Source organism: Hipposideros armiger, unplaced genomic scaffold (genome assembly GCF_001890085.2).
Source record: "Hipposideros armiger isolate ML-2016 unplaced genomic scaffold, ASM189008v1 scaffold_1537, whole genome shotgun sequence".
NCBI lineage: Eukaryota > Metazoa > Chordata > Mammalia > Chiroptera > Hipposideridae > Hipposideros > Hipposideros armiger.
Window position 1 is genome coordinate 6,765 of NW_017732887.1, and position 23,353 is coordinate 30,117.

Below are 23,353 nucleotides of genomic sequence, written 5' to 3' on the forward strand. Positions count from 1 at the left end.
CTCACCCTCAAAAAAGTGCTACATACCTCATTGTGAACATCACTATAGCCACCTTTGAAGTACTCCCCTTGAGAAGCTATGCACCAATCCCAGTGCCTAGTCCACCCTTCAAAGCAATTTTTGCACTCTTTTTCTGGAATGGCCATCAGAGCTGTCATTGTATTACCCTTGATGTCCTGAATGTCATCCAAATGTCTTCCTTTCAATATTTCCTTTATCTTTGGGTAAAGAAAGAAGTCATTGGGGGCTAGATCAGGTGAGTAGGGAAGGTGTTCCAATACAGTTATTTGTTTACTAGCTAAAAATTCCCTCACAGATAGTACCGTGTGAGCTGGTGCATTGTCATGATGTAACAGCCATGAATTGTTGGCAAAAAGTTCAGCTCGTCTAACTTTTTCACACAGCCTTTAAGCACTTTCAAATAATAAACTTAGTTAACTGTTTGGCCAGTTGGTACAAATTCATAATGAATAATCCCTCTGATATTAAAAAAGGTTAGCACATCATTGAAACAAGTTGGCGAACTTAATTGTCAGACCTTCTTATTATCACTAGATAGAGTCCATAGGCTGAGAATCTGTAATCTGTGCACTAGGAATCAGATGTAACACTGTTGCCTAATGAGAACAATGGTAAGAGCTGGCATGTACTTATTGGGCACATGGTGTGTGCGAGGCCCTGTGTGAAGCTCCTTACATGGGTCATTTTTCTGCACCCTGTGAAAACCCTAAGGGGAAGGTAATGTTCTTGCAGTGTATGGAACAGGACACAGGCCTAGGGCCCCCAACAGTCACTTCATAGGCATGGTCCCAGACAGGTCCCCTTCCACATCTGAAAAGTGCTCCCTTGAAAGCTTCTGGGGCCCCCTAGAACTAAGGCCTTTCAGCACGGGGTGCCCCTAAATTATGCCTCTGATCCTTCCTGAGGCCAATGTGTGCAGCCACAGGTGTGGCACAACTGTGATTATAGGCCTTGATCCTGTTGACTGAGTGGCTTGGTCCAACGAGCACCTGCCAGAAGCCCAGGCAGCACAGTGGCACCAATGCAGATGACGACTCCTCTGAGAGTGAAAGGAGTGGAGGGAGCTTCAGTGGCTGGACAGGGATTTCCCAAGATGGATAAAGAATTGACATGAGAGCCCCAGGGAAACAGGCCCACTGGGAAGGTGCATTCATCATCTCCATCATTCCCATGGTCTCCATCCCAACCACAAACCCCAGCATCAATTCCTCCCACCACCATAACTAACCATCCCCTGCCAATCACCTCTGTCCCCTTTAGGACCACAGTCAGCCACACAGTCAGTTTCCCATGACCACCAACACACTCTTATCTTCTCCCCACAGCTATTAACACCACCACCATCTTTGATACCCATCATGGCCTCCACACCAGCCTCACATCTGCCACAGCCTTCATTCTCTCCATCTCAGCCATGGACATCAGCCCCATGAGTTGATACTGCCCCTCACTGCCATTCCCCCACCTCTGCGGTCACCATTACTGCCAAACAACTGTGGACCTTATCCGCATTATAAGCAAAATACCAGCTCTGTCATTGCCATCAATTTATCCCAATAATCACCATGACAACACTCTCATGATCAGCTCCTTCATGAGTATTTTCAAAATCCAGCTGCACATGGAGAATTTGTCGACGTAATTTTTACTAGCTGCTGTGACAACCACCATACCTTGTTTACTGCAGTTGAGGTTTGCTCCTCCCTTGTACCTCCATGTGGTCAGTTGTTAACCAGGAGGCCTTCTGTGAGGTTCCTGGCTCTTGCTAAGCCTGTTCTCTCTGGTCTGCTCAGAGCCCTCTGTTGGCCTCCTGCATTCCTCCAGCCAGTAGACAAGCAGAGACAGCAAAGAGGAAAGCATGGATGTTCGCAGCCAGGCCTCAAAATGGTACAGATAATCTTGGCAAGCAGCCGTTGTCTCAAACCCAGTCACTGGTGCCACCCTAATTGCAGGGGAGGCCTGGAAACATGTTCTTCCTGTGTGCCCAGCAACAGGCAGCAGGTGAGCATCTGGCCATTGTTGGCTACATGTTATCTATGCTTAGGTAATGTGCACTTGATCAGAAACAGGATTCACTGTAGAAAGGGCACTTGTGAAATGGTCGGCACTCTTAGGGGGCACATGCTGAGTCTTGGCCCTGAGCCACACCAGACCCCGCCCCTAACATAGCGCCCATCTCATATTTTTTGCATATGCACTTACCCACACCTCCTGTGAGCACAACTATGCACATGTACACAAGCACAGTCTCCCAGGGACTCAGTGCCAGCCTAGCCAGGACCCTTATCATCTCCAGCCCCTGGGATGATGCGTCAAACTAGATGAGACTGAATTCCCTTGTCAGGCAAAGAACGCACTCCAGTCCCTGAGCTTGTGCCTCAGATAGCAAATTGCAGAAAGTGGAAAGCTTATCCTCTCTCGGCTCAGCCCAGGTTGGGGACCAGTGAATCCATGGCCTGGGGAACCTTCTAAGAACAGAGTCTAACTTGATAGACACCTCAGCCTCTGACTGCCAGCTTCTGAAAGGTTTTGGAGCTATACTAGAATGCTCATTTTAAATCACTCTGGATAACAAGCAGTAATGACTTACATTTAAGGCTAAGAGAAATGTCTCAAAATCTTGGCAAAGTTTTGTTTTGTTTTTTCAGATAGATCTCTAACAAAGTAGGTAAAATCCATAGGGGGAAACTAAACTATATTACTTTCTTAATTAAGAAAAATTAAAATGTTATACCCCTCTCCTGATTCTGGTGGCCACTGTTATCAGTTTGATGTGGCTCCTTCCAGACGTTTTATATGCATTTACAACTATGTGCATGTACCCACCAAAAATATTGTCTTATGGCAGGTTTCTACAGAAATGATATCATATTTATGCATTCTTCTAAATCTGGCTTTTTTTCCATGGCATGTAATTTAGAGATCTGTCCATGTCAGTCATCTCTCAACCCCCCTCCTTCTTTTTAACATAGTACTGGTACAGTATTTCATAGTATCATGTTTAAACATATTTGTCCTCTTTTGACATAGAAGTAATTGCTCCAATGTCCTCCTTTACAAATGGTGCTACAGGGAACAACCTATGCACCTGTGTGGATATTTTGCTAGACCACCAGTCCTCAAAATGGAGGTCCAGGGACAGAAACTCTTTCAGGAGGTCCATAAGTTCAAATTTATTTCCATAAAATAAGACATTATTAGCTTTCTCATTCTCTCAAAATAAAAATGCTCTTAAAGGAATTTTCCAGAGCCTACATGATGTATGATTTTACAATAGATTAACTGCAGAAGCAAACACTAGAGGATCCAGCTAACTTCTATTAAGCCAGACATTAAAGAGATTTGCAAAAATATAAAACAATGCCACACTTTCTCACAAATTTGTTTTTGTTTGGGAACATATCTATTTTTATTAAAATATTTATGCTAACATCCTTGAGGTTTATTATTATAATTTTTAATGAATTAACACATAAACGTTTAAAAAAAATTTTTTGCTTTATTTTCACATACTGTAAACTATTGATAGATATAGCCCATATAAGCAAAAGCTCTTTGTGTTACTCAAAATTTTTTTAGTGTAAAAGAGCTCTGAGAACAAAATGTTTGAAAACTGCTACTCTAGATCAAGAAATCAATTGCTGGGGGGCCGGCCAAGTGGCTCAGTTTGTTAAGAGTTAGCTTAAGAGTGCGAGCTCTGAGCAACAGGGCTGCCAGTTTGATTCCCATGTGAGCCAGTGATGCTGTACCCAAGCTGAGCTGCCAACAGGTGGCAGGATGGCTCAGCTGGTGAGAGCATGTGCTCCTAACAACAAGGTTGCCTGTTCTAGATGATGGGCTACTAGGCACCTTGAGCTGAGCTGCCACCCAGGTGCCTCAGGGGATAGAGCATGCGCTCTTAACAACAAGCCTGCTGGTTTGACTCCCGCACGGGATGGTGGCTACGCCCACCTGCAACTAATTGAACAGAGCACCTTGAGCTGAGCAGCGCAACTGGACTTAGAGCTGAGCTTGCTACTCCTTCTACAACTAAGATTGAAGGACAACAACTTGGCTGTTCCCCTTCCCCAACTCCCCAACACTTTTCCCCTCACCCCAATTCCCCAATAAAATCTTAAAAAAAAATGGAGGTAGAAAACATGAAAAAGGACCAGTCAGAAATGAAGAATACCACAACTGAAATAAAAAATACATTAGAGGGAATCAACAGCATATTAGATGAAGCAGAGGATTAAATCAGCAAAAAGAAAAAAGAACCTACAGTTTAAGGGGCCTCTAGGGCAACATCAACTGTACCAACATTCATGTCATAAGGGTACCAGAAGGAGAAGGGAGAGTGCAAGGAATTGAAAACCTATTTGAAGAAATAATGACAAAAGGAAATGGACATACAAGCCCAGGAAGCACAGAGAGTCCCAAACACAGTGAACCCAAAGAGGCCCACACCAAGACAGATCAGAATTAAAATGCCAAAGGTTAAGACATAGAAAAAAATCTTAAAAGCAGCAAGAGAAAAGCAGTTAGTTACCTACAAGGCAGTTCCCATAAGATTATCAGGTAACTTCAACAGAGACTTTGCAGGCTAGAAGGGACTATAATGAAATATTCAAAGTGATGAAAAGTAAGGACCTACATCCAAGGGTACTTTACCCAGCAAAGCTATCATTTAGAATTGAAGGATAGATAAAGACCTTCCCAGATAAGAAAAAGCTAAAGGAGTTCATAACCACCAAACCCGTAATACAAGGAATGTTAGCAGGACTACTTTAATACAAAAAATAAAAAATATGAATAATAAAATGGCAATAAATACATATCTCTCAACAATTACTTTAAATATAAATGGATTAAATGCTCCAATCAAAAGATAGGGGGGCTGAATGGATCAGAAAACAAAACCCTTATATATGCTGCTTATAAGAAACTCACTTTATTTATTTATTTATTTATTTAAGATTTTTATTGGGGAATTGGGGAATGGGAACAGACAAGTTGCTGTCCTTTTGTTCTTCAGTCTAGTTGTGGAGGACGTTGCTTCACTGGCCCAGGTTGGCACCATCATTGCTCTCTTCCCGGGTGAGGCAGATCAGTCGCCCGTTTCTGGACGGCCACTCATGGCGGCTGCTGGCTACTTACGCTGGGTGCTGGCTACACACGATAGCCCATGGCAACCCACTGCAGCAGGGGCTGCAGCCTACACCGTCGCTGGCGACTCACGGCAGCCCAGCTCCAGGTCGAGCTGTTGTTCACCATCTTAGCTGTAGAGGGCAGTGTCACTGGCCCTCATATGTGGGATCCGAACCGGGGCCCTCTGGTGTCCCAAGCCAGCTCTTAACCAACATGCCACTCGGCCGGCCCAAGAAACTCAGTTTAAATAGAAAGACACACACAGGCTGAAAGTAAAGATTTGGAAAAAGATATTTCATGGAAATGGAAACGAACAAAAAAAGCTGGAGTAGCTATACTTACACCAGACAAAACAGACTTTAAAACAAAGGCTATATATAACAAGAGACAAAGAAGGACCCAGTAATCCCACTTCTCAGTATTTATCTGAAGAAACACAAAACACTACTGAGAGGACATGTGCAGCCATATGTTAATTGCCGCATTGTTTACAATGGCCAAGATGTGGAGGCAGCCTGGGTTTCCATTCATGGATGAATGGATAAAAAGAAGGTGATACATATATACACTGTAATATTGCTTGGCCATGGAAGGGAATGGGTTCTTGCTATCTGCAGCGGCATGGATGGACCTGGTGGATATTGTGACAAGTGAAGTATGTCTGACAGAGAAAGACAGGTGAAATGTGATTTTGCCTACATGTGGAACCTAAAGAACAAAATGAACAAATAAACAAAACAGAAACAAACTCATAGATACAGAGAACATTTTGATGGTTGCCAGATTGGAAGTCTTTTGGGGGGTGAAAACGAGTAAGGGATTAAAAAGTACAAGTTGGTAGTTACAAAATAGTCATGGGGATGTAAAGAAAAGTATAGCGAATATAGTCAATAATATGGTAATAACTATGTATTATGCCAGGTTAGTACTAGACTAGTCAGGGGAATCACTTCATAAGTTATATAAATATCTAACCACTATGCTGTACTCCTGAAACTAATATAAAATAATATTGAATGTTAACTGTAATTGAAAAATTAAAAAGGGGGGGAAGGTGAAGGGGAATAATAGGTTCAAATTTCCAGGTATAAAACAAATAAGTCATGGAATGTAATGTACATATCAATAATATTGTGATGGCATAGTACAGTGTCAGATGAACTTATCATGGTGATCACTGCTTCAGGTATATAAATGTTGAATAACTATGGTGTACACCTGAAATTAATATAATATTGTATGTTAGCTATATTTTAATAAGAATCTTTTAAAAATATTATGCCTAGTTTAGAAGCTCCTGTATAAAAACAATTATAAATAGTTCACATCTAGAAAAAAATAACCTTTAAAATAGAATTTATCCAATTTACATATAAACACTTTGTGGGGAGGGGAAGGATATTAATAAGAATTTTTCGTAGTACCAACCATTCTATTTTTTAAGTGAATATGCTTTCATTTCTAGATTGCCCAGATTTTAATAAGATCAGATCATGGGAAAGGCTAGGGATTGCAAAATAAACACTGGCTGAAAATTTGGCTCATAGCACTTAGAACCCCCAGGTCTTCTCCCCAGTTTCTGTCTCTAGATGAACACATTTTGCCCCAACCCCGCAAGAGACCTGTTCTCAGAGAAAGTGAGAAGACAAAGTCCAGTTTTGGGACAGCAGGCAGAGGTGGAGGACAAGGATTAGGTTCAGGGCTGAGAACAGAAAGTAGCATCCATCCTTCCTGGCCCTGGCCCTGACCGCCTTCCTGACCTGCTCTCAGGCCCTAAGCAGTGAGGTTTTGTCATTCCACACCCATCCCTGGGGAGGAGACAGAATTTTTATGAGTTTATTTGAGCCAAACTGACTGCAATTGCCAGAAAGAAAAATTTCAACAGATTGAGAACATGCTCTAGAGAATGGCAGTTTTGCAGCTTATTTTATACATTAGAATAACAGGAGGCAACCTAAGGAGGGTTATGTGAAATCCACTAGTGGTAGATTAAGTAGGCGGAAAAAAGCAAAGTGGGGAAATCTCTGGAATAACAATGAGGGGTTCTGTGGTCTCATGTGTGCATGAGTGTGCCCTGAGGGGTCTGGAAAGGGGATTTTACTCTGACATTTCAAAGGTATGTTATCTAAGATGCAAAAAGACAATGACAGGCTTGTTTAAGGTAAAGATTGACCTTGGCCACGGAAGCTACAGACCTAGGACGTGACCCGCCATGACCCGCTTTTAGTTAGGAATTCTTATGTTCAGACCATCCTATGTGGTTACTTTTGGTCTCTGAGTTTGTAAAGCCCACCATGCAGGCCTCCCTGAGCTTGTCAGGTTTAGTATGAGGTCCCTTTTTCATCCAAATAAGGCTGCCGTGGATATTCCTGTGCATAGAGGTTTTACCGTTTTTAAGATTCGTTCCTTGCATAGATTCTCTATAAGGAGTGCCATTTTCAGAAAGGTCCACTTAGAATTGTGTCTTTTGTCAAATCTCAACCTGAATACATGATAGTTGTTGCTGCAGGTGCAGTCTCACCCACAAAACCCAAGGTTCCCTCTCAGGATTTCCCTCCGTGGTTAAGGCATGACCCTAGAGCCGATGTCTAGGGCTCAGATCTTATCTGCCAGCGGCATTTGAGGCAAGGTGCTTAAACTCTCTTGTGAAGTAATGTAGAAACCTCTCAATAAACATCAGACTCCATCTCAGGTGGCTATCTACCACCATTCTGACAGAAACTAGAAGACTCTAGATATGAAAATTGGGCAGCCTTCACCCAGCTGTCTGGTAACCCCTGACAGTGTGCCATATTTGGGTCTATGAGTATATATAAATCTGTTTTCTGAAAAAGAGGTCTACAAAGTGGTCAGGGATCCAGAAAAGACCAAGAATCCCTATCAGGAATTACATTTCTAATGTTGCTCGATAGGGTGAGTTTGATTGGGGGAAGATGGGATGTTAGGTTGACCTAGGTGACTCCACTGACACCCTCCATGGGCTCTGTGTCTGTCTTGGTCAGAGTCAGAGCCTGAGCCTTATCAAGGAGCCAACCACCAACCCTTTGCCCTTCATGTCCACACATCAAGTCAGCACTTATACAAAAAAAGGAAAGCACACTTCCCCCAGAGATAATGGGCAAGATCCTTCAAGACTTTTGTTTTTTTAAAGGAACCTAAAAACTTCTGAGATGTCAGGGCCTGACCATGGGCCACCCTAGCTGAGCCAGCAGGTTGTGTAGACCAGTGTTCCTCAAAATGCGCACACAAATCCCTGGAGATCTTATTAAAATTTGGATTCTGACTCAGGAGCTCTGGGGTGGACACTGAGATTCTATATTTCTGACAAGCTCCTGGATGATGCCAGCTGCTAGCCAGTAAACTACACATTGAAGGCTACAGCATGCTGGCCCCACTAACCCAGCTCCAAGAAGCTAATTCACGGGCCCCCAACACCCTCTCTCCTGGCATCCTCTCCCAGGTCCCTGCTTCCTGATGGCCACTCAGCCCAGCCCACAGAACCTCCAGCTCACTGGCATGTAGCATTGTCACTACAATGAATGAGCAGCTTTGAATTTGATATGGAGAAACCTTCATGTCTGTAGCTTGTTCCCTGGGCTCCCTCGACTGAGACGATGGTTGCATTAGGACGTGAGGTTCAGAATTACTGCAGGGGAGAGAGTCCCAAAACACGCAGCCCAAGTGTGGAAGGGCTGGGACCAGTACTAGGCTCTGTCTGGGAGCTGAGATGGGTGGGCCGAGTATCCTCACTGTACCCCCCGAGGTGGCCTGTATGGAGGCACACTGTGGATGCCCAGGAAGCACGAGTTGGATCCAAACCTGCCATTCGAGCTGGGTCTTTTCTTTCTGGTGGGGAGAACCGACAGCAGAGGCCACAGCAACTGGGGCAGTGTAGGGGGCCTCCCCATGCTTGGAGGGGTCCTGGGAGTGTCTGGGAGTCAGTGTCAGGACCAGGTGGTTGTCCTTTGGGTTGGGGCCCCAAAACAGCTCAAGCTCAAGCTGTTTTTGAATAGGAAGTCCTGCTTGGAGAAGCGCATTACACAACAGGAGGTTTCGTTCTTCAGGTGGGTGGGAGATGTTCTGCCTGCCTGGAAGCAGCACATTCTGGAAATGGCAGAGCCGCGTGTGGCTGGAGCCGTCGAGTGTTGGGCAGAGTGCGGCCAGGCCGTGGATGGTCCTGGGGGCCCTCTTGAAGGAGACTGAGGGCAGCAGGGAGCTGTGCAGAGGTCTGAGCCTTCGCTCAGTGTGACCTGGTCAGTGTGTGACGTGATCTGCAGCCAGGTGTGGAGACCAGAGGCAGGAGCCAGGTCAGGCAGAGGCTGGGCAGAGGTTTGGTGGGGTGGGGAGTGGCCGTGTGGGGACAGTGACAGAGGGGGGACTTCACAGTTGTAAGGATGAGAGGGGACATAACTAGGGCAGAGGCACCTTGTGTCCTGGCTTCTCTGAAAGAAGTGCTGTTGCCCCTCCCTCACCCCCAGAAGAGCCCCTGGGCGAATGTGTGCAGGGTACAGGGAGGGGTTGAGGTTGGAACTCTGGGAGCAGACCCCTGAGGGCCAGGCAGGGTCAGAGTCAGCTCTGGGATCTGGCCCCAAGCCCAGGACTGGCCCGAGTAGGGGGTGCCTCAGGAGCAAACTCGGTGGGGGCTTTGAACAAGTCCCTTGGGTCCCTGGCCTCAGTTTCCCTGCTTTACAGTCCAGGCCTGGACCTATGAGTTTGCCCGGGGTCTGGGCAGTCCCTGGTGTGGGCAGAGGCAAGGGAGGGTCCTTGGGACAGCCTGGCCTACATGGAAGCCTCTGGGAGGGGTGTGGGACGCCCAGCTCAGACGGGCCCAGTTATGGGTTTTTCTTTCAAGGGGCACACATGGGCTTGGCTCTGTCTTGCATTCCACGAGAGCAGGAAATTCAGACAGCAGGCGTTTCTTCTCCCTGGAAAGGGTGGTTGGCAAGTGCCTGGAGTGTGGCCTATCTGAAATGTCCAGGGCTTCAGGCCTTCCTCATTCAGTGAACAGAATTCAGCAGGCTTCTCAACCACCTGGGACAGAGACAGAAACAGAAACAGGAGCCCTCTGCTCCATCCCTTCAGTTTCCAAAGGCCCTCCCCATCCAGGATCTCATCGTGGCTTCCCAAGGTACAGGCAGGATAGGAATGTGTTCCACACCTGCGGAAACTGAGGCCCTGAGTAGAGAAATGACTTGCCCAAGGTCACACAACTAGTCAGGAGAGGAATTTGAATGGAGGTTGGTCTGTCAGTTTGTCTCAGAACAGGACTTGGCAGGGTTGATGAAGCACCATCTGGCTGCCGTAAGCCATGCCCTGCTCTTCACATCTTGCCCCCATTTCAGCAGAGGCCCCTATTTTGAGTGACCAGGAGCAGATCCCACTTTATCTTGGTGAGATATGGATTCATGGGCTTCCTGGTGTTAGAGGCCAATTCAGGCACTCAGCAATTCTTTGACCACCTGTGTTGAAACCGTTCCCTGTGCTGGGAATACAGTGTGAACAGGAACAGTCTGGTGCTTGTGGGGGCTCTCAGATCCTGACTTGGAATAAGAACTCTACTTTGTCGTGGCTGCAAGGCTTGGGCAAGGAGCTCCCAACCCCTGAGCCTTCTGGCTCATCTGAAAAAGTAGATGTTAGAGGGAAAGTAATACCTCCTTCACTTCACAGAGTGATAGAAGTGTGAGGGATGCCTGGGCACCCCTGGCAATAACCAAATATTATTCCCCAACCTACCTCCCCACACAAACCAAGCTGAAGGAACCTGGGCCCAGACAGGTACAGTGACTTGCCAAGGTCACAGGGATATCGCTGGCAGAGATGGGACCCAACCCAAGTTCCTTTCTGCCCCTTAGGCATTTGACTGCTTCTCTGCCCAGTGGATCCCACACTGGTCTGGGGGAAAGAGGTCTTAACAGGGCTCCAGGTAACAGACAGGAAGTGGGTAGTGCGTAGGCCATCGACCCACCCCAGGCCTGGAAACTAGTCGAGCGATGCTGGGCTGGTGGGACCATCTGTGGCCACGTGGCCACCTGGGCTGGCTCTGGGCTCAAAGGTAAGAGAACCAGTCTTGGGCAACATTAGCTCGTTAGAAAAAAACTGTTTAATGGTTTAGGAATGTGTACACTCTGGCTCTGCTAAGTTTCCATAAAGGCGACTTTTCCATGTTTTAAAAAATAGATTTGATATAAAGATTTATATATTCATAAATAGATATGAAAAATTCCCAAATGCAAATGGCATCCTTGGGCTGGCTGAGGCCCTCTCCACCCCCAACAGTCCAAGCTGGCAGGGCTCAGAGGGTCCCTGAGGCCCCACCCCTGGCAGCCCTCCTGGAGAAGAGTAACTGAATTCAATATGAATTAGGAGCTTCCTCCAGCTCAAAGCCTGCTGGGGCCAAACCCCCACGTCCGGGAGGGCAGGGACCCACCTCTCCGGCTTAGGAGTTAGGATCTGGGCCCCTCGCCCAGACCACTCCTCCTCCCGTGAGCATAAAATACCAGCTTCCCTCTTGTTCTCCTTCAGCTCATGTCATCCCAGCCCCACCCAGACCACAGACGGCCCTCCTCCAAGCCTGGGCTGCCCTGCCGGGACACTGCCTGGCTGTCCTTCCCTGGCCCACTGCCCACACCCTGGCCCCCCATCCCGCCTGCTCCTGTTCTTAGGTAATTTATAAACAAAGGAAGAGATTCAACTGTTCTCTTGCCCAGAGGCCCTGGGATGCTGGGAGAGGAAACAAGTGAGTCTTGTTTCCGGTCACACATGCTTCCCATTTTCTCTTACCCCATTTGACACAGGACTAAGGCCCAGAGAGGTAGTGAGACCCTGGCTTGACGGGGCACTACAGAGCAGACACCCCATGTGACCTGCAGTCAAGACCACACCCCAGGCCAATCCCTGAGGACTAGCATTCGTGACTGAAGTTGAGGGCTGGGGAAACATTTCTTGGAACGTGTAGGAAATGGCTTCGGCCCAGGAAGTGTGTGTGTGTGTGGGGGGGGGGGGGGGGGGGACCTCACAGACCAAGGCGTGGGGAAAGAACTCATTTTTGCTAGGGCTACTATGAGCAAGGGACTAACTTGGGATGGGGCCAGTTCTCAGGGGTATCCAGCTGGATTCTACATGACATGAATAGAAAGGCAGGGTCAGCAAGTGGGGGGAGGGCAGGAAGGGGTTGGCCTGCACAGAGGGTGTTCCTGGGGGACAAGGGGGTACTGGAGAAAAGCCAGGGCAGAACTGTGAAGGCCTTGGACATCTGCGTGAAGCGTAGACAGCATTCTGAGTGCCCCAGGGCACCCTAAAAGGTACTGGGGAGGGGGGACAGGACCAGAAGTGACCTTTCACAACTGCCACTTTGACAGCAGCTGGAGGGTGGCTTGGGGAAATGGAGGCTAGAAGCCCAGGGGCCGAGGTCGTCAACGAGATGTCCAGGTGCGAGGACGGGCCTATCTGGAATGGAGGGCAGGGCACTGTGGAGGTGGGACCCCAGCACTGTGGTAAGGTGGGGGGAGAAAGTGAGGAGCCCAAAGTGACTTCTGACTTCCCGGCTAAACCCCTTAGTGAGGTTGCTCCCATGCAGGGAGGATGGGGTGGCAGGAGAGCCACTTGGCCCAGTGTTTTGGACATCCTGGGATTGTGAAAGGGGAGGAAGTGAAGTATTATTTCCTTGGTTTCTGGGTAAACCACGAGGTTGCCAGTGAGAAGAAACCTCCCTGGTTCCAGGCTGGGTCGGCTATCCCTTCCCCCTTCTGTACAAGGTTTCAGGTCTCCCGCCCCTCGGGCAGGAGGAGAAGGGGGCCGACTCATATTCCAAGGTGACAAGTGAGCCCGTCAGCAGCCAGCTACCTGTTCCTGTGCCTCCCCTGGATCCTCATGGCAGCTCAGGGCATCCATGTGAAGAAGGGGTAGAGGGGCCTCCCTCTCTCCCTAAACCCTGCGAGGCAGCCCCAAGGCAGAGCGGGGCAGCAGGTAGGTATGAGCAGGCTCAGTACTTTACTCAGCTGGAACTGGGGCTGCAAGTCAATCACAGGGGTGCAGGCCTGGGCCTCTGCTCCAAGACCCCTTGCATGTTTTCCTACCTCCCAAAGCAACAGGTCTCTGCAAGGTAGGGTTTCATGAGACTTCTCTTCCAGCTGGGGCCTGGGTTGAATATGCAGCTCTGCCCAAAAATCAGCCCCTAGCAGAGAGGTCATGGGGCTGGAGGGCCTTTGCTTTTGGCCTGAATGGAACCCTCTTTAGGGAACCCCTCATTGACAGCAAGGGCAGGTACTTTCAACTCTGCAGGTGGAGTCCAGGTACTGCAATGGAGGGGTCAGTGAGGTATCAACTCTCCCTGCCAGCAACTGGGCCCCTCCCATCAGCAAGGCTGCTGAGGAAGGGAGCCAGGCAGCCTTCTTGCTCCCAGCTCCTGCCTCACCCTAGCCCACGGTAGGCTGACTCCCCTCACGGCAGACCCCTGTTCAGCAGCTTCTGGCCTGGCCAGGCCAACATCCCTCCCTTCCAGAAACAGCCTCAGCTGTTCCATGGCTGCCTCTCTGCCTGAAAGGGAGTCACCGGCCCTGCGTGTCTCGGTCCCAGCTGTCCACCCACAACCCTGCCTCCCCCAACTGCTGTGGGGCTACTGCAAAAGGTCTGGCTTTTTGCTCTGCAGCCAGGCCTGCCTGGGAGAGGAGGCGATGCAGATCAAAGTGGTTGGAGTGAAAGAAGGCAAGGAAAGTCTGAGCTGGAGTACTGCAGCCGGCTTTGGGGACTGGGACTAAGCCTGGAGTGCAGTCTGGGCTCTGATAGGCTCTGGGCTGCCTCTCTCCATGATGTGACCAACACCGTGGCTCTGAGAGTAGTTTATTTCCTGGGGCCCCAACTGAGAGACCAGAAGGGCTGGACTGGGCTAACATGGAAGGACTGGGATTGGCTTAGGAAGATCACCTGCCTCCCTCAGTCCAATCCTTGTAATATTGAGCTACTCAGCAGAGACCAGTGCTGCATCTAGGATCCCCAGTGATCTTGGCCCCAATCTGCCTTGTAACCTTAGACTCAGGGCACACTGAGGCTATTGAGGGGAGGTGGGCCCAGGAGGGTGGGTAAAACAGCCAGAGCCAGGATTGCCACCGCGTAGCCATTTTTGTTTGAGAAACTCTATAAGCTAGACTGGGAGCTGTGGGAGAACTGACACTTTAAACATGGCAGGTAAGATTTCTGCACATGGGTTAAAACTGAGTGTTCTGGAGGTCCTACTCAGACCTGAGCCTCAAGGATGCAAGTTTTTACTTTTCCCTTAAATGTCCATGTTCCTATCTCATTCCCTCTACCCCCAAGCTTCCGAGAGCTGGTACTGAATAAGCTGGTTTTGCAACACAAGTGGCAAAACTTTGGGCCCCAAGACAGCAGACAGTCCCCGCTTGGCTTGGCCATGCCCCCATACTTGCACGGATAAAAACAAGAAGCTACATGGAAAACCAGAAAGCTTGAGAGGTCTTGCTAAGGCAGCAAGCCAGGCCACATGGTGTCTGTGAGCTTAGAGCTGGCAGTGAAGAAAGAAAGTTCCTCGCCTGGAAGGAGCTAGGGCTTCTCTGGGGCTGTGCTCAGGAACCGGTCTATTGGTCTGGTTGCTCTTGTTCTCTGCAGCTGCATGTGGAGGCCCTGGAATGACCTGGGAGAACCCAGGGCACCAGCCACATCCCTGGAAAGCAGCAACCTGTTGCCATAGCTGCAGCAGACACAAGGTGCAAAATGGTCAGAACCAGTATATGTGGAGCAGAGGAGGCACATTCCTGGTCCCTCTCCCACTGCAGTCCACACTGGCGGGCTCAGGCCAGCCCTGGAATGTGAAGAGCATGGAGAGAACAGCCACTGACTGGCAGGATGGGCCCCATACCCTACCCTGTGCCAACAGGCCTCTGGCAGGAGAAATCCTACTTCTTCCTTCCTTGGAATAGCTTTCCCATTAAGCATCCAGGCCATGGGATGAATAATTCTAGGACTTTATACAGTTGCTCTAGAATCACTGGTGCCCTGAAGGGCCAGCTCTGAAGGGCCGGGCTTGGCAGGCCACAGAGAGAGAGGAGGCGGGGAGGCCCCTGCCTGCCCTGCCCTGCACGCCGGTCAGCACCCGCAGCCCCAGCTTTCTCCAATGTCCTTGCTATCCAGCTGGATGTGGTCAGTGCTCTTCTCACTGAGCAGAGGGCCCCCGTGCCTCATGACCAGCTCCGTGGCCACCCTCACGAAGGCCTCCTCCACGTTGCTCGAGTCCTTGGCAGACGTCTCAATGGCACACAGGATATCGTAGTGCTCTGCCAGGCTCTGCGCCTCAGCCAGAGGGACCTCCCGGAGCTCGCCAAGGTCCGACTTGTTCCCTGTAGGGAAAGACCAGGTATAGCTTGTTGAGGCTCACAGGTGTCAAGTGCAAGCTGAGAGACCCAATGCCATCCACTGCCCTCTGTCAGCTATTAGTTGTGCATGGTAATCTATCTTTTTTAAAAAACAAAAACCTTTTTTATTTAAAGCTTTTATTCTATGCTTTAGTCCCCTGCTTTTTAATCTCTGCCAGAGGCTTATATATTTTATTGCTTCTTTCTAAGAAACAGAAGCAGTAAAGTTTAGAGAAAAGAATACAGTTCTTCCACTTTAGAGCTGAAAGAAAACCTGAGTCGGTTTTCTTTTCAGCTTCCTATCACTTCCTGTGTGACCCTTAGATAAGTCACTTCATCTCTGAGTCTCTGTTTTCCAATCTATGATGCCACCTTCAGCAGAGTAGGGATTAAATGATACAATAAACATGAAAATAACAACTGGCACTTGGCAGGCACTCCATAAATGTGGAAGTTAACAAAGAAATCTGGCATTGCTAACTTTTTTTTTGGGGGGGGGGCTAAAATTTTGTTATTATGATTATTATTTATTCTCTCTTATTTTCCTTTGGAATTTTTTTATTCTCTATAAGATTGTGGTTTCTGGTTATTTTGCTTTTATGATAGTAAGAGCACAGTCTCTCACTTTACCTGAGAGTACATCTTTAGCTTCTTCTACAGGCGTAAAATGTTTCACTACATTCTAAATCATCTGATAAACTGCTCCTTGACCCAATTTCTAAGAGAATTTTTTTAAGTTTCTAACTGGTTGACTTTTATAATGTAATTACAGGGAGGACAAAGAAAAATAGATAAGTGTCTATAAAGATCTAAAATTTCTTTGGTAACCTTAAATGATGCAGCAACAGGGCCGGCCGAGTGGCGCGTTGGTTAAGAGTTGGCTTGGGAGCGCCAGCTCTAAAGTAATAGGGCCCTGGTTCGGATCCCACATGAGGGCCAGTGATGCTGTACCCTCTACAGCTAAGATGGTGAACAACAGCTCAACCTGGAGCTGGGCTGCCATGAGTTGCCGGCAACAGCTTATGCTGCAGCCTCTGCTACAATGGGCTGCCGTGCTACCATGAGTGGCTGGCAGCTGGCGTGAACGGCCAGCAGCCCCTAGAGCTGCCGTGGGCCGCCATGAGTGGCCGTCCAATGGCTGGCGAGTAACCTGCCTCACCTGGGAAGAATGCAATAATAATACCAACATGGGCCAGTGAAGTAATGTCCTCCACAACTAGATTAAAGAACAAAAGGACAGCAACTTGTCCGTTTCCCTTTCCCGATTCCCCAACGCTGTTCTCCTCCCCCAATTCCCCAGTAAAATCTTTAAAAAGAAAAAGAAAAAAAAAAAAAAGATGCAGCAACCAATTTCAATGTGTAGAACTTAGGCTGATTTCAACAAACTAAAAAACAAAACAAAACAAAACCCATGTTATTTAGGAGTAATTATATATCTGAATACAGATCAGTGATTTAATTTTATTAAGGAAATGTCAATATTTTTTAGATATAAAAATGGTATTTTTATATATTTTTAAGTGTTTGTATCTTGTATAGATTCATCCTGGAATATTTTCCGATGAAATAGTTTGGTGTTGGGATGTACCAGAAAGACAATACAAGGGAGGGAGGGGATGATGGTGGAGATGAAATGGGACAGGAGTTGCTAATTGCTGAAGCTGTGTGATAGGTACCTGGGGTTTATTACGCTATTTTATTTTTGTATAAAATGCTTTATAATAAAATATTTTATTTTAAATGTCCTGGATAAAAGAGAAGTGTAAGGCTGGATAAGAAGAGCCCAGGGAGTCCAGCTCTGCGGAGTGCTTCCACACCCCAGTCGAGGCAGGCTGTGGAAGGCAGGCTGCATGGAACCAAGTGCCACCCTTTTCCCAGCTGGAGCCACATCCAGGCTCCATCTGTACAATCTCATCTTAGAAGAATCAGCCTGATTTTTGGGGTGAGAACCACAGGGACCACACAAATGGCCCAAAGGTTCTTGAGCCCAGGTCTGGGAATTTTATGTAAGAGGAAAAGGAAAAATGGAGGTAACAGCATACCTCTACAGCAGCAGTTATCAAAGTGGGGTCCCTGAGCCAGCAACACAGATGCCACAGGCATCACCTGGGAACTTATTAGAAATGCATATTCATGGGTCCCACCCAGACCTCCTGAATCAGACATGCTGGGGGTGGTCCCCAGCACCTGTGTTTTAAGGCTTTGGAGACATGCAAATGTTTGAGAAGCCCTGCTCTGCAGTGTGATATGACAAAGCAAGTCACTGAATTACGATCAGCAGAACAGAAGTCAAATTTCACCTGTATGTATGTATTCACAGGCTGTTTGAACTGGAAAAAATTACTTCACTTCTCTGAGCCTTAGTCCCATTTCCTGACTAACAAGGAGTAGCCATGGTTATGGGAACTAAATCCAAAGACACGTGTGAAGATTTAACCAGTATTAACCATTGTATGGATACATGCACACAGCAAAGCAAATGTTAGCTTATTTTCTTCCTTCTTCTAATTCCAACTTTGAATATAACTTAACAAGTGATTAGCAGGACAAGAATTTGCAAGATCATCATTCCAGTTCTGGCTCCATTCCTGCCTAGCCAGGCTCAGCCCCTCTCTGCACTCTCGCTTGCCTTTTCAAGGCGAGAGAAACTGAGACAGACAAACAGGATCTGTGGCCCTGAGGAACCCTGCCAGTCCCCTCCCTGTTCCCCCGGCTCACCAATCAGCAGCTGCACAATATTGGAGCCTGCATACTTCCTCACATCTTCAATCCAGTGAGGCACCGACACGAAGGAGTTCCTCTTGGTGATGTCGTAAGCGAGGATGGCCCCATTGGCACTGCGGTAGTAGCTCTGGGTGATGGTGCGAAAACGCTCCTGGCCAGCTGTGTCCCAGATCTGCAGCTAAAAAATTAGGGAGCCTCCCATGAACTTGGTGACATGGCCAAGCACAAGGGACAGGGAAGGCAATCCCACACACCCATGCCCAAAGAACTGGTTCCAACTGGCAGATCACCAGCCCAACCTTGACAAGAATCACACAGGAGGGGGACCAGAAGACGGACAGAAAGAGAGAGAAGGTTTTCTGAGCCCTTAGAAAACAACTCAGTGGCCCGGCTTTGAAGACAGGAGGATGAGAAGGTAGGCAGCCCCATCTCTCCTAGTCCCCAGGGAAAGGTGGTAAGGGGGCAAAGGATGTATTCTGCACTGCAGCAGGAAGTCCACTCGACCCAGGGTCCTCTGTGTGCCCTTCCTCCCCTAAACACTGAGCTTGCCGTGAACCAGAAGAGTTCCAGCAGCTCAGAGTCCGGTGAGCTGCCATGATGCTGGCTGGCTATGTGCACATCTACTGCCTTTCCCTCTCTGGGCTTATCAATGCACCACTGTACCCAGCTGTGTGTAAGGCTCCCCCAGAACGAGAGTTCTCTACTTCTGCCTCAGCAACACCTGGGAAGATGCTCACAACCTGGTGGTAAAGGGGCCTGGGCTGTGGCAATGAAAGCCTGGGGAAGGCAATGGAAAGGGTCCTCTTGAGGGGTCTTTATCATCAGCTGGCTCAGCTTGGCTAAAGGCAAGGAGCTTGGGGTCTTTTCCTGCCCATGCCTTCACTTAACACCCATTAGTGCCCACTGCCCAGCCCTCCTGGACATGGAGGAGAGGTGCCTGTGTGTGGCAGGAGCTTCCCCGGCTTTCTTAGAAGCAGCAGTCTTGCAGGATAGACATGAGATAGAGTAGCGGGAGGGGCTGGGCCAGGGCAGTCCTGGACCTATACTGTGCCCAGGCCAGGCGACCTCCCACTCCAGGCAGAGAACACCAGCTCTGGGACTGGGAGAGATGGACTGTGGATGGGTATCAGAGCAAGCAGTTACCAGTGTTCTCAGGAGCTCAGGGTTTGCCTTCTCTACTCCACAAATCAGATTATTGGGGCTCTCTGCTTTGGTAGAGGGATAGACCAAGCTGCTGGTCTATCCCTGCTCCTTAGCTGGTGCAAGCATTCTCAGTGCCTTTTTATCTAGTTCTCAAGGTGTGGGAGGCTCCCTATTCTGTCTGGGGTGGGGACAGAACCCAGAGGCCTCAGACAGTTCCTCAGGGCAGGGAGGTGAAAACCTCTTCCCTAGGCCCCACCAAGAGAAGTCCAAGAGTTAAGGAGCTCTGGGCCACAACATGACAAATATTGGGTCGTTGGGAAAGTCATGATGTATTTTTCTATGTTTTTCAATGCAAAAATGCGTCATGACTTTCCCAATGACCCAATAAAATCCTCCAGTGCCGAGGCTTCCTATTTACTCCTTAGATGTGAGAGGCTCCAAGGAAACCAGGCTCTGTACTCTTTAAACCATGGCGTCTGCTAGCTCATGCATGGCGTGAAGCAAAATGTTTGAACTTTGGCACTACACAAACCTGGGATCCAAACGACCAATAACTCATCTCCATACCCCAGAAGAGAGCATATAAAATGAAAGATAAAGGCCAAACATAGAAAAAAGCAACATGGAGGAAAAGGCAAAACAAATCCCTCAAAAACAATCATCAATATTTTCAGAGATAGAAAAGATCCATGAAACAATAATAGAACACCTTTTTAAAAATTTTTAAGTAGAGGGAGCATTCAGAAAGAAAAAAAGAGCTCTGAAAATTAAAAATGTAACATAAATGAAAAACACAACATAAAATAAAAAATACAACATAGTAAAGAAAAAATACAAAGAGGTGGAAAAGAGAGAAGAAAATTATAAAACCAGCCTAGAAGGTCCAATATTGGATAGTAAGAGTTTCAAGAAAAAAAGAAAAGTAAATGCAAAGAAATACTTCAAGAAAATTCCCCAGAACTGATGGAAAGGGCCCACTAGGTACACACACAGTGGAGGAAAACAGACCCAAACAAAACAAGATAGGGGATTCCAGAACAATGGGGAAGAATCCAAAAAACTTCCAAAGAGGGGGAAAAAAGGAAAGAAAAAACAGGTTTCAAGGTTTCACACAAAAGATCCACATGGCATTAGATATTCAATGAAATAATGCCTAAAATTATGAAGGAAAATTATTTCCAACCTAGAATTCTCTACCCAATCAACTATCACTCAAGTGCGATAGTTTAATAAAGGCATTTTCAGGCATGTAGGCTTCAAAAAATTTACCTTCCTGCCACCCTTTCTCAGGAAACTACTGAAGGTTCCTTTAATCTAAAGAAAGCACCCAAGACTAAGAAAATGTGGGCTCCAGAAAACAGAGAGTTCAACTGAAAAGAGAGGCAAAGTGAATTCCCAGGATGGTGGTAGAGGAAGATCCCAAGAGAACAGCGAGCCTGGACATCAACTCATCCAGAGCAGGCTCCAGGGCTCCAGGGCAGCTTTCAGTTCTGGCAGAGTAATCAGTAGCAGACAAGCCTTCCCTCCATAAACAACCATTAGATTGAGAAAAATAGGGGAGGCTGCCATTTTCAGGATATAAACAATAAGCAGCACAAAACTGTAATCCTGAAAGAGGCAAAACTCATGAAATGCATCTCATGATCACCACAACTCTCTACTTGGGGACAGATTCCTTACCACAGGACAGTGGGACAGAACACAAACCGAGCATGGTGGACCCACTGAGCCAAGAAGACAAAGACTAGAGTCTCCAGATGTGATGGATGGAACAAAGCAGGAGGTGGGAGAACCCAAAAGTCTAAATGTGGTGGGAAGAGGGGGTGTCCGGGATGCACAGGGTGAGACTGCCAGAATCTCACCACAGAGTGGCTCCTACAGGGTTGAGAACAGACCAGACATAGACATAGACATAGAAGTTGAGCAATGCTAGAGGATCAACCCAGCCATGGTGAAGAGGCCTCCTTAGCACCTTGTTAATGACCCAGATATTAAGCTGAGACATCAGGAAGGCTGTACCTTGTGAGTGAGAAACATGGCTATAGGAAGGCCTCCATAAACCTACCTCAGCAAAGCCTGAAACCAAGACCCAACACAAGTCTCAGATTTGGAGGCTGAATTCTGTCAAATTAGTGAGGTAAGAGAAATACCCTCAAACTTCTACATATCTGCCCTAACAAAACATAAAAACAAACCTACACAGGTCCAAGGTGATAACCCAGTAATTGAACTGACTACTAAGACATGAATCAACACTCTTCAAAAGAAGATAACAGAATACAGGATCTCTACAAGGTATCAACCACTGTTTCCAGTATACAATCAAAAACTTCTAAATAGAAAAAAGAAAAAAAAAAAAACAACAGGAAAATTTGACCCACGAAGAAAAAAAGCAGTCAATAAAAAATGATGCCAAAATGGCCCAAATATTAAAGTTAATAGACAAAGACTTTAAAGCAGTTATTTTAAATATGATCAGAGAATTAAAGGAAAATATGTGCAAGAAATTAAGGCAAAAATGATCATAATGGGTGAGTACATTGGGAATTTCAGCAGGGAAATGGAAATTATTTTTAAAGACATATAAAAGAGACTCAAAGTTCTAAAACTTAAAAGTACAATAAGTGAAGTGGAAAATTCACTCAATAATCCTAATAGCAGAATAAAGATGGCAGTAAAAAAGAATCTGTGATGTTGAAGAAAAATCAATATAAATTATTCAATCTGAAGAATAAAGAGGAAAAAATTGAAGACAATATCAAATTGGGATAATAGCAAACAGTCTCATATTCACATAATTGCAGTCCCAGGAAAAGGCAGTAAGAATGTGGCAGAACTAATGACTTACAATTCCAAATTTGATGAAAATACTGATTTAATGATAAAAAAACTCAGCAAACCCCAAGCAGAAGAAATATAAAATATACCTTAGCAAATCATAGCCAAACTGATGAAAACCAAAGGTCAAATAGAAAAATTTTAAAGCAGTTGGGGGTTGGGGGGAAGACATATTATATGCAGGAAAACAACAACAAAAATTACAGGTGACTTCTCATCAGAAATAATGAATGCCAGAAGATAATGATGAAAAGGGTTGAAAAGGAAAAAAAAGGTACCTAAAGAAAAAACTCTCAACACCAAAGTCTATATCCAGGGGAAAAAAATCTCTCAAAAATGAGGGTGAAGGGCCAGTTGAGTGGCTCAGTTGGTTAAGAGCACAAGCTCTGAGCAATAGGGCCGTGGGCTCGATTCCCACACGGGCCAGTGAGCTGCGCCCGAGCTGAGCTGCCACTGAGCTGCCAATAGGTGGCAGCATGGCTCAGCTGGTGAGAGCACGTGCTCCTGACAACAAGGTTTCTGGTTAGACTCCCGCATGGGTGGTGGGCTATGCCCACCCGCAACTAAGATTGAACATGGCACCTTGAGCTGAGTGGCTGCAAGCTGCTACCGGGCGGTTGGATGGCAACTGGACTTGGAGCTGCACTAGCTGAGCCCTCCACAACTAAGACTGAAGGACAACTTGGCTGTTCCCCTTCCCCGATTCCCCAATAAAATCTTTAAAAAAAAAAATGAAGGTGAAATAAAGATATTTTCAGGTAATTGAAATTGGACAGAATCTTCCTGGAAGACTCACACAACAAGAAATACTAAAGGATATTCTCCAGGATGAACGCTGATGATACTAAATGGAAACTCAGGTCTACAAAAGGAATGAGAAGCACCAGAATGGTAAATAATGACATACATAAAATACTGTTTTTCTTCTTGTAAATTCATTATAAGACGACTGACATTAAAGTTATAAATAATGACTGTAAAGTGGGGTTTATAATGTATTAGAAATAAAAAACATGACCAGGGCCAGCCGAGTGGCGAGTTGGTTAAGAGCTGGCTTGGGACGCCAGCTCTGAGCAGCAGGGCCCCAGTTCGGATCCCACATGAGGGCCAGTGACACTGCCCTCTACAGCTAAGAT

The 23,353-nt window shown here is 47.0% G+C and overlaps 1 protein-coding gene across 3 annotated transcripts in view; it reads right to left on the reverse strand.

Annotated features, from left to right (window-relative positions):
* Positions 1-11,230: 11,230 nt before the first annotated feature.
* Positions 11,231-23,353, reverse strand: part of RAB43 (RAB43, member RAS oncogene family) — a 45,611-nt gene continuing 33,488 nt past the window's right edge. The window contains exons 2-3 of one of the 3 annotated variants that reach the window (XM_019634206.1): positions 18,231-18,408; positions 11,231-15,497 (exon numbers count right to left, since the gene is read on the reverse strand). In XM_019634206.1, coding sequence (XP_019489751.1) covers positions 15,247-15,497; positions 18,231-18,408 — 429 coding nt within the window. In that variant the 3' untranslated portion in view covers positions 11,231-15,246. Of the gene's footprint in view, positions 15,498-18,230; positions 18,415-23,353 lie in introns of those variants that run through there. The other 2 variants (XM_019634205.1, XM_019634207.1) reach the window with 2 other exon arrangements.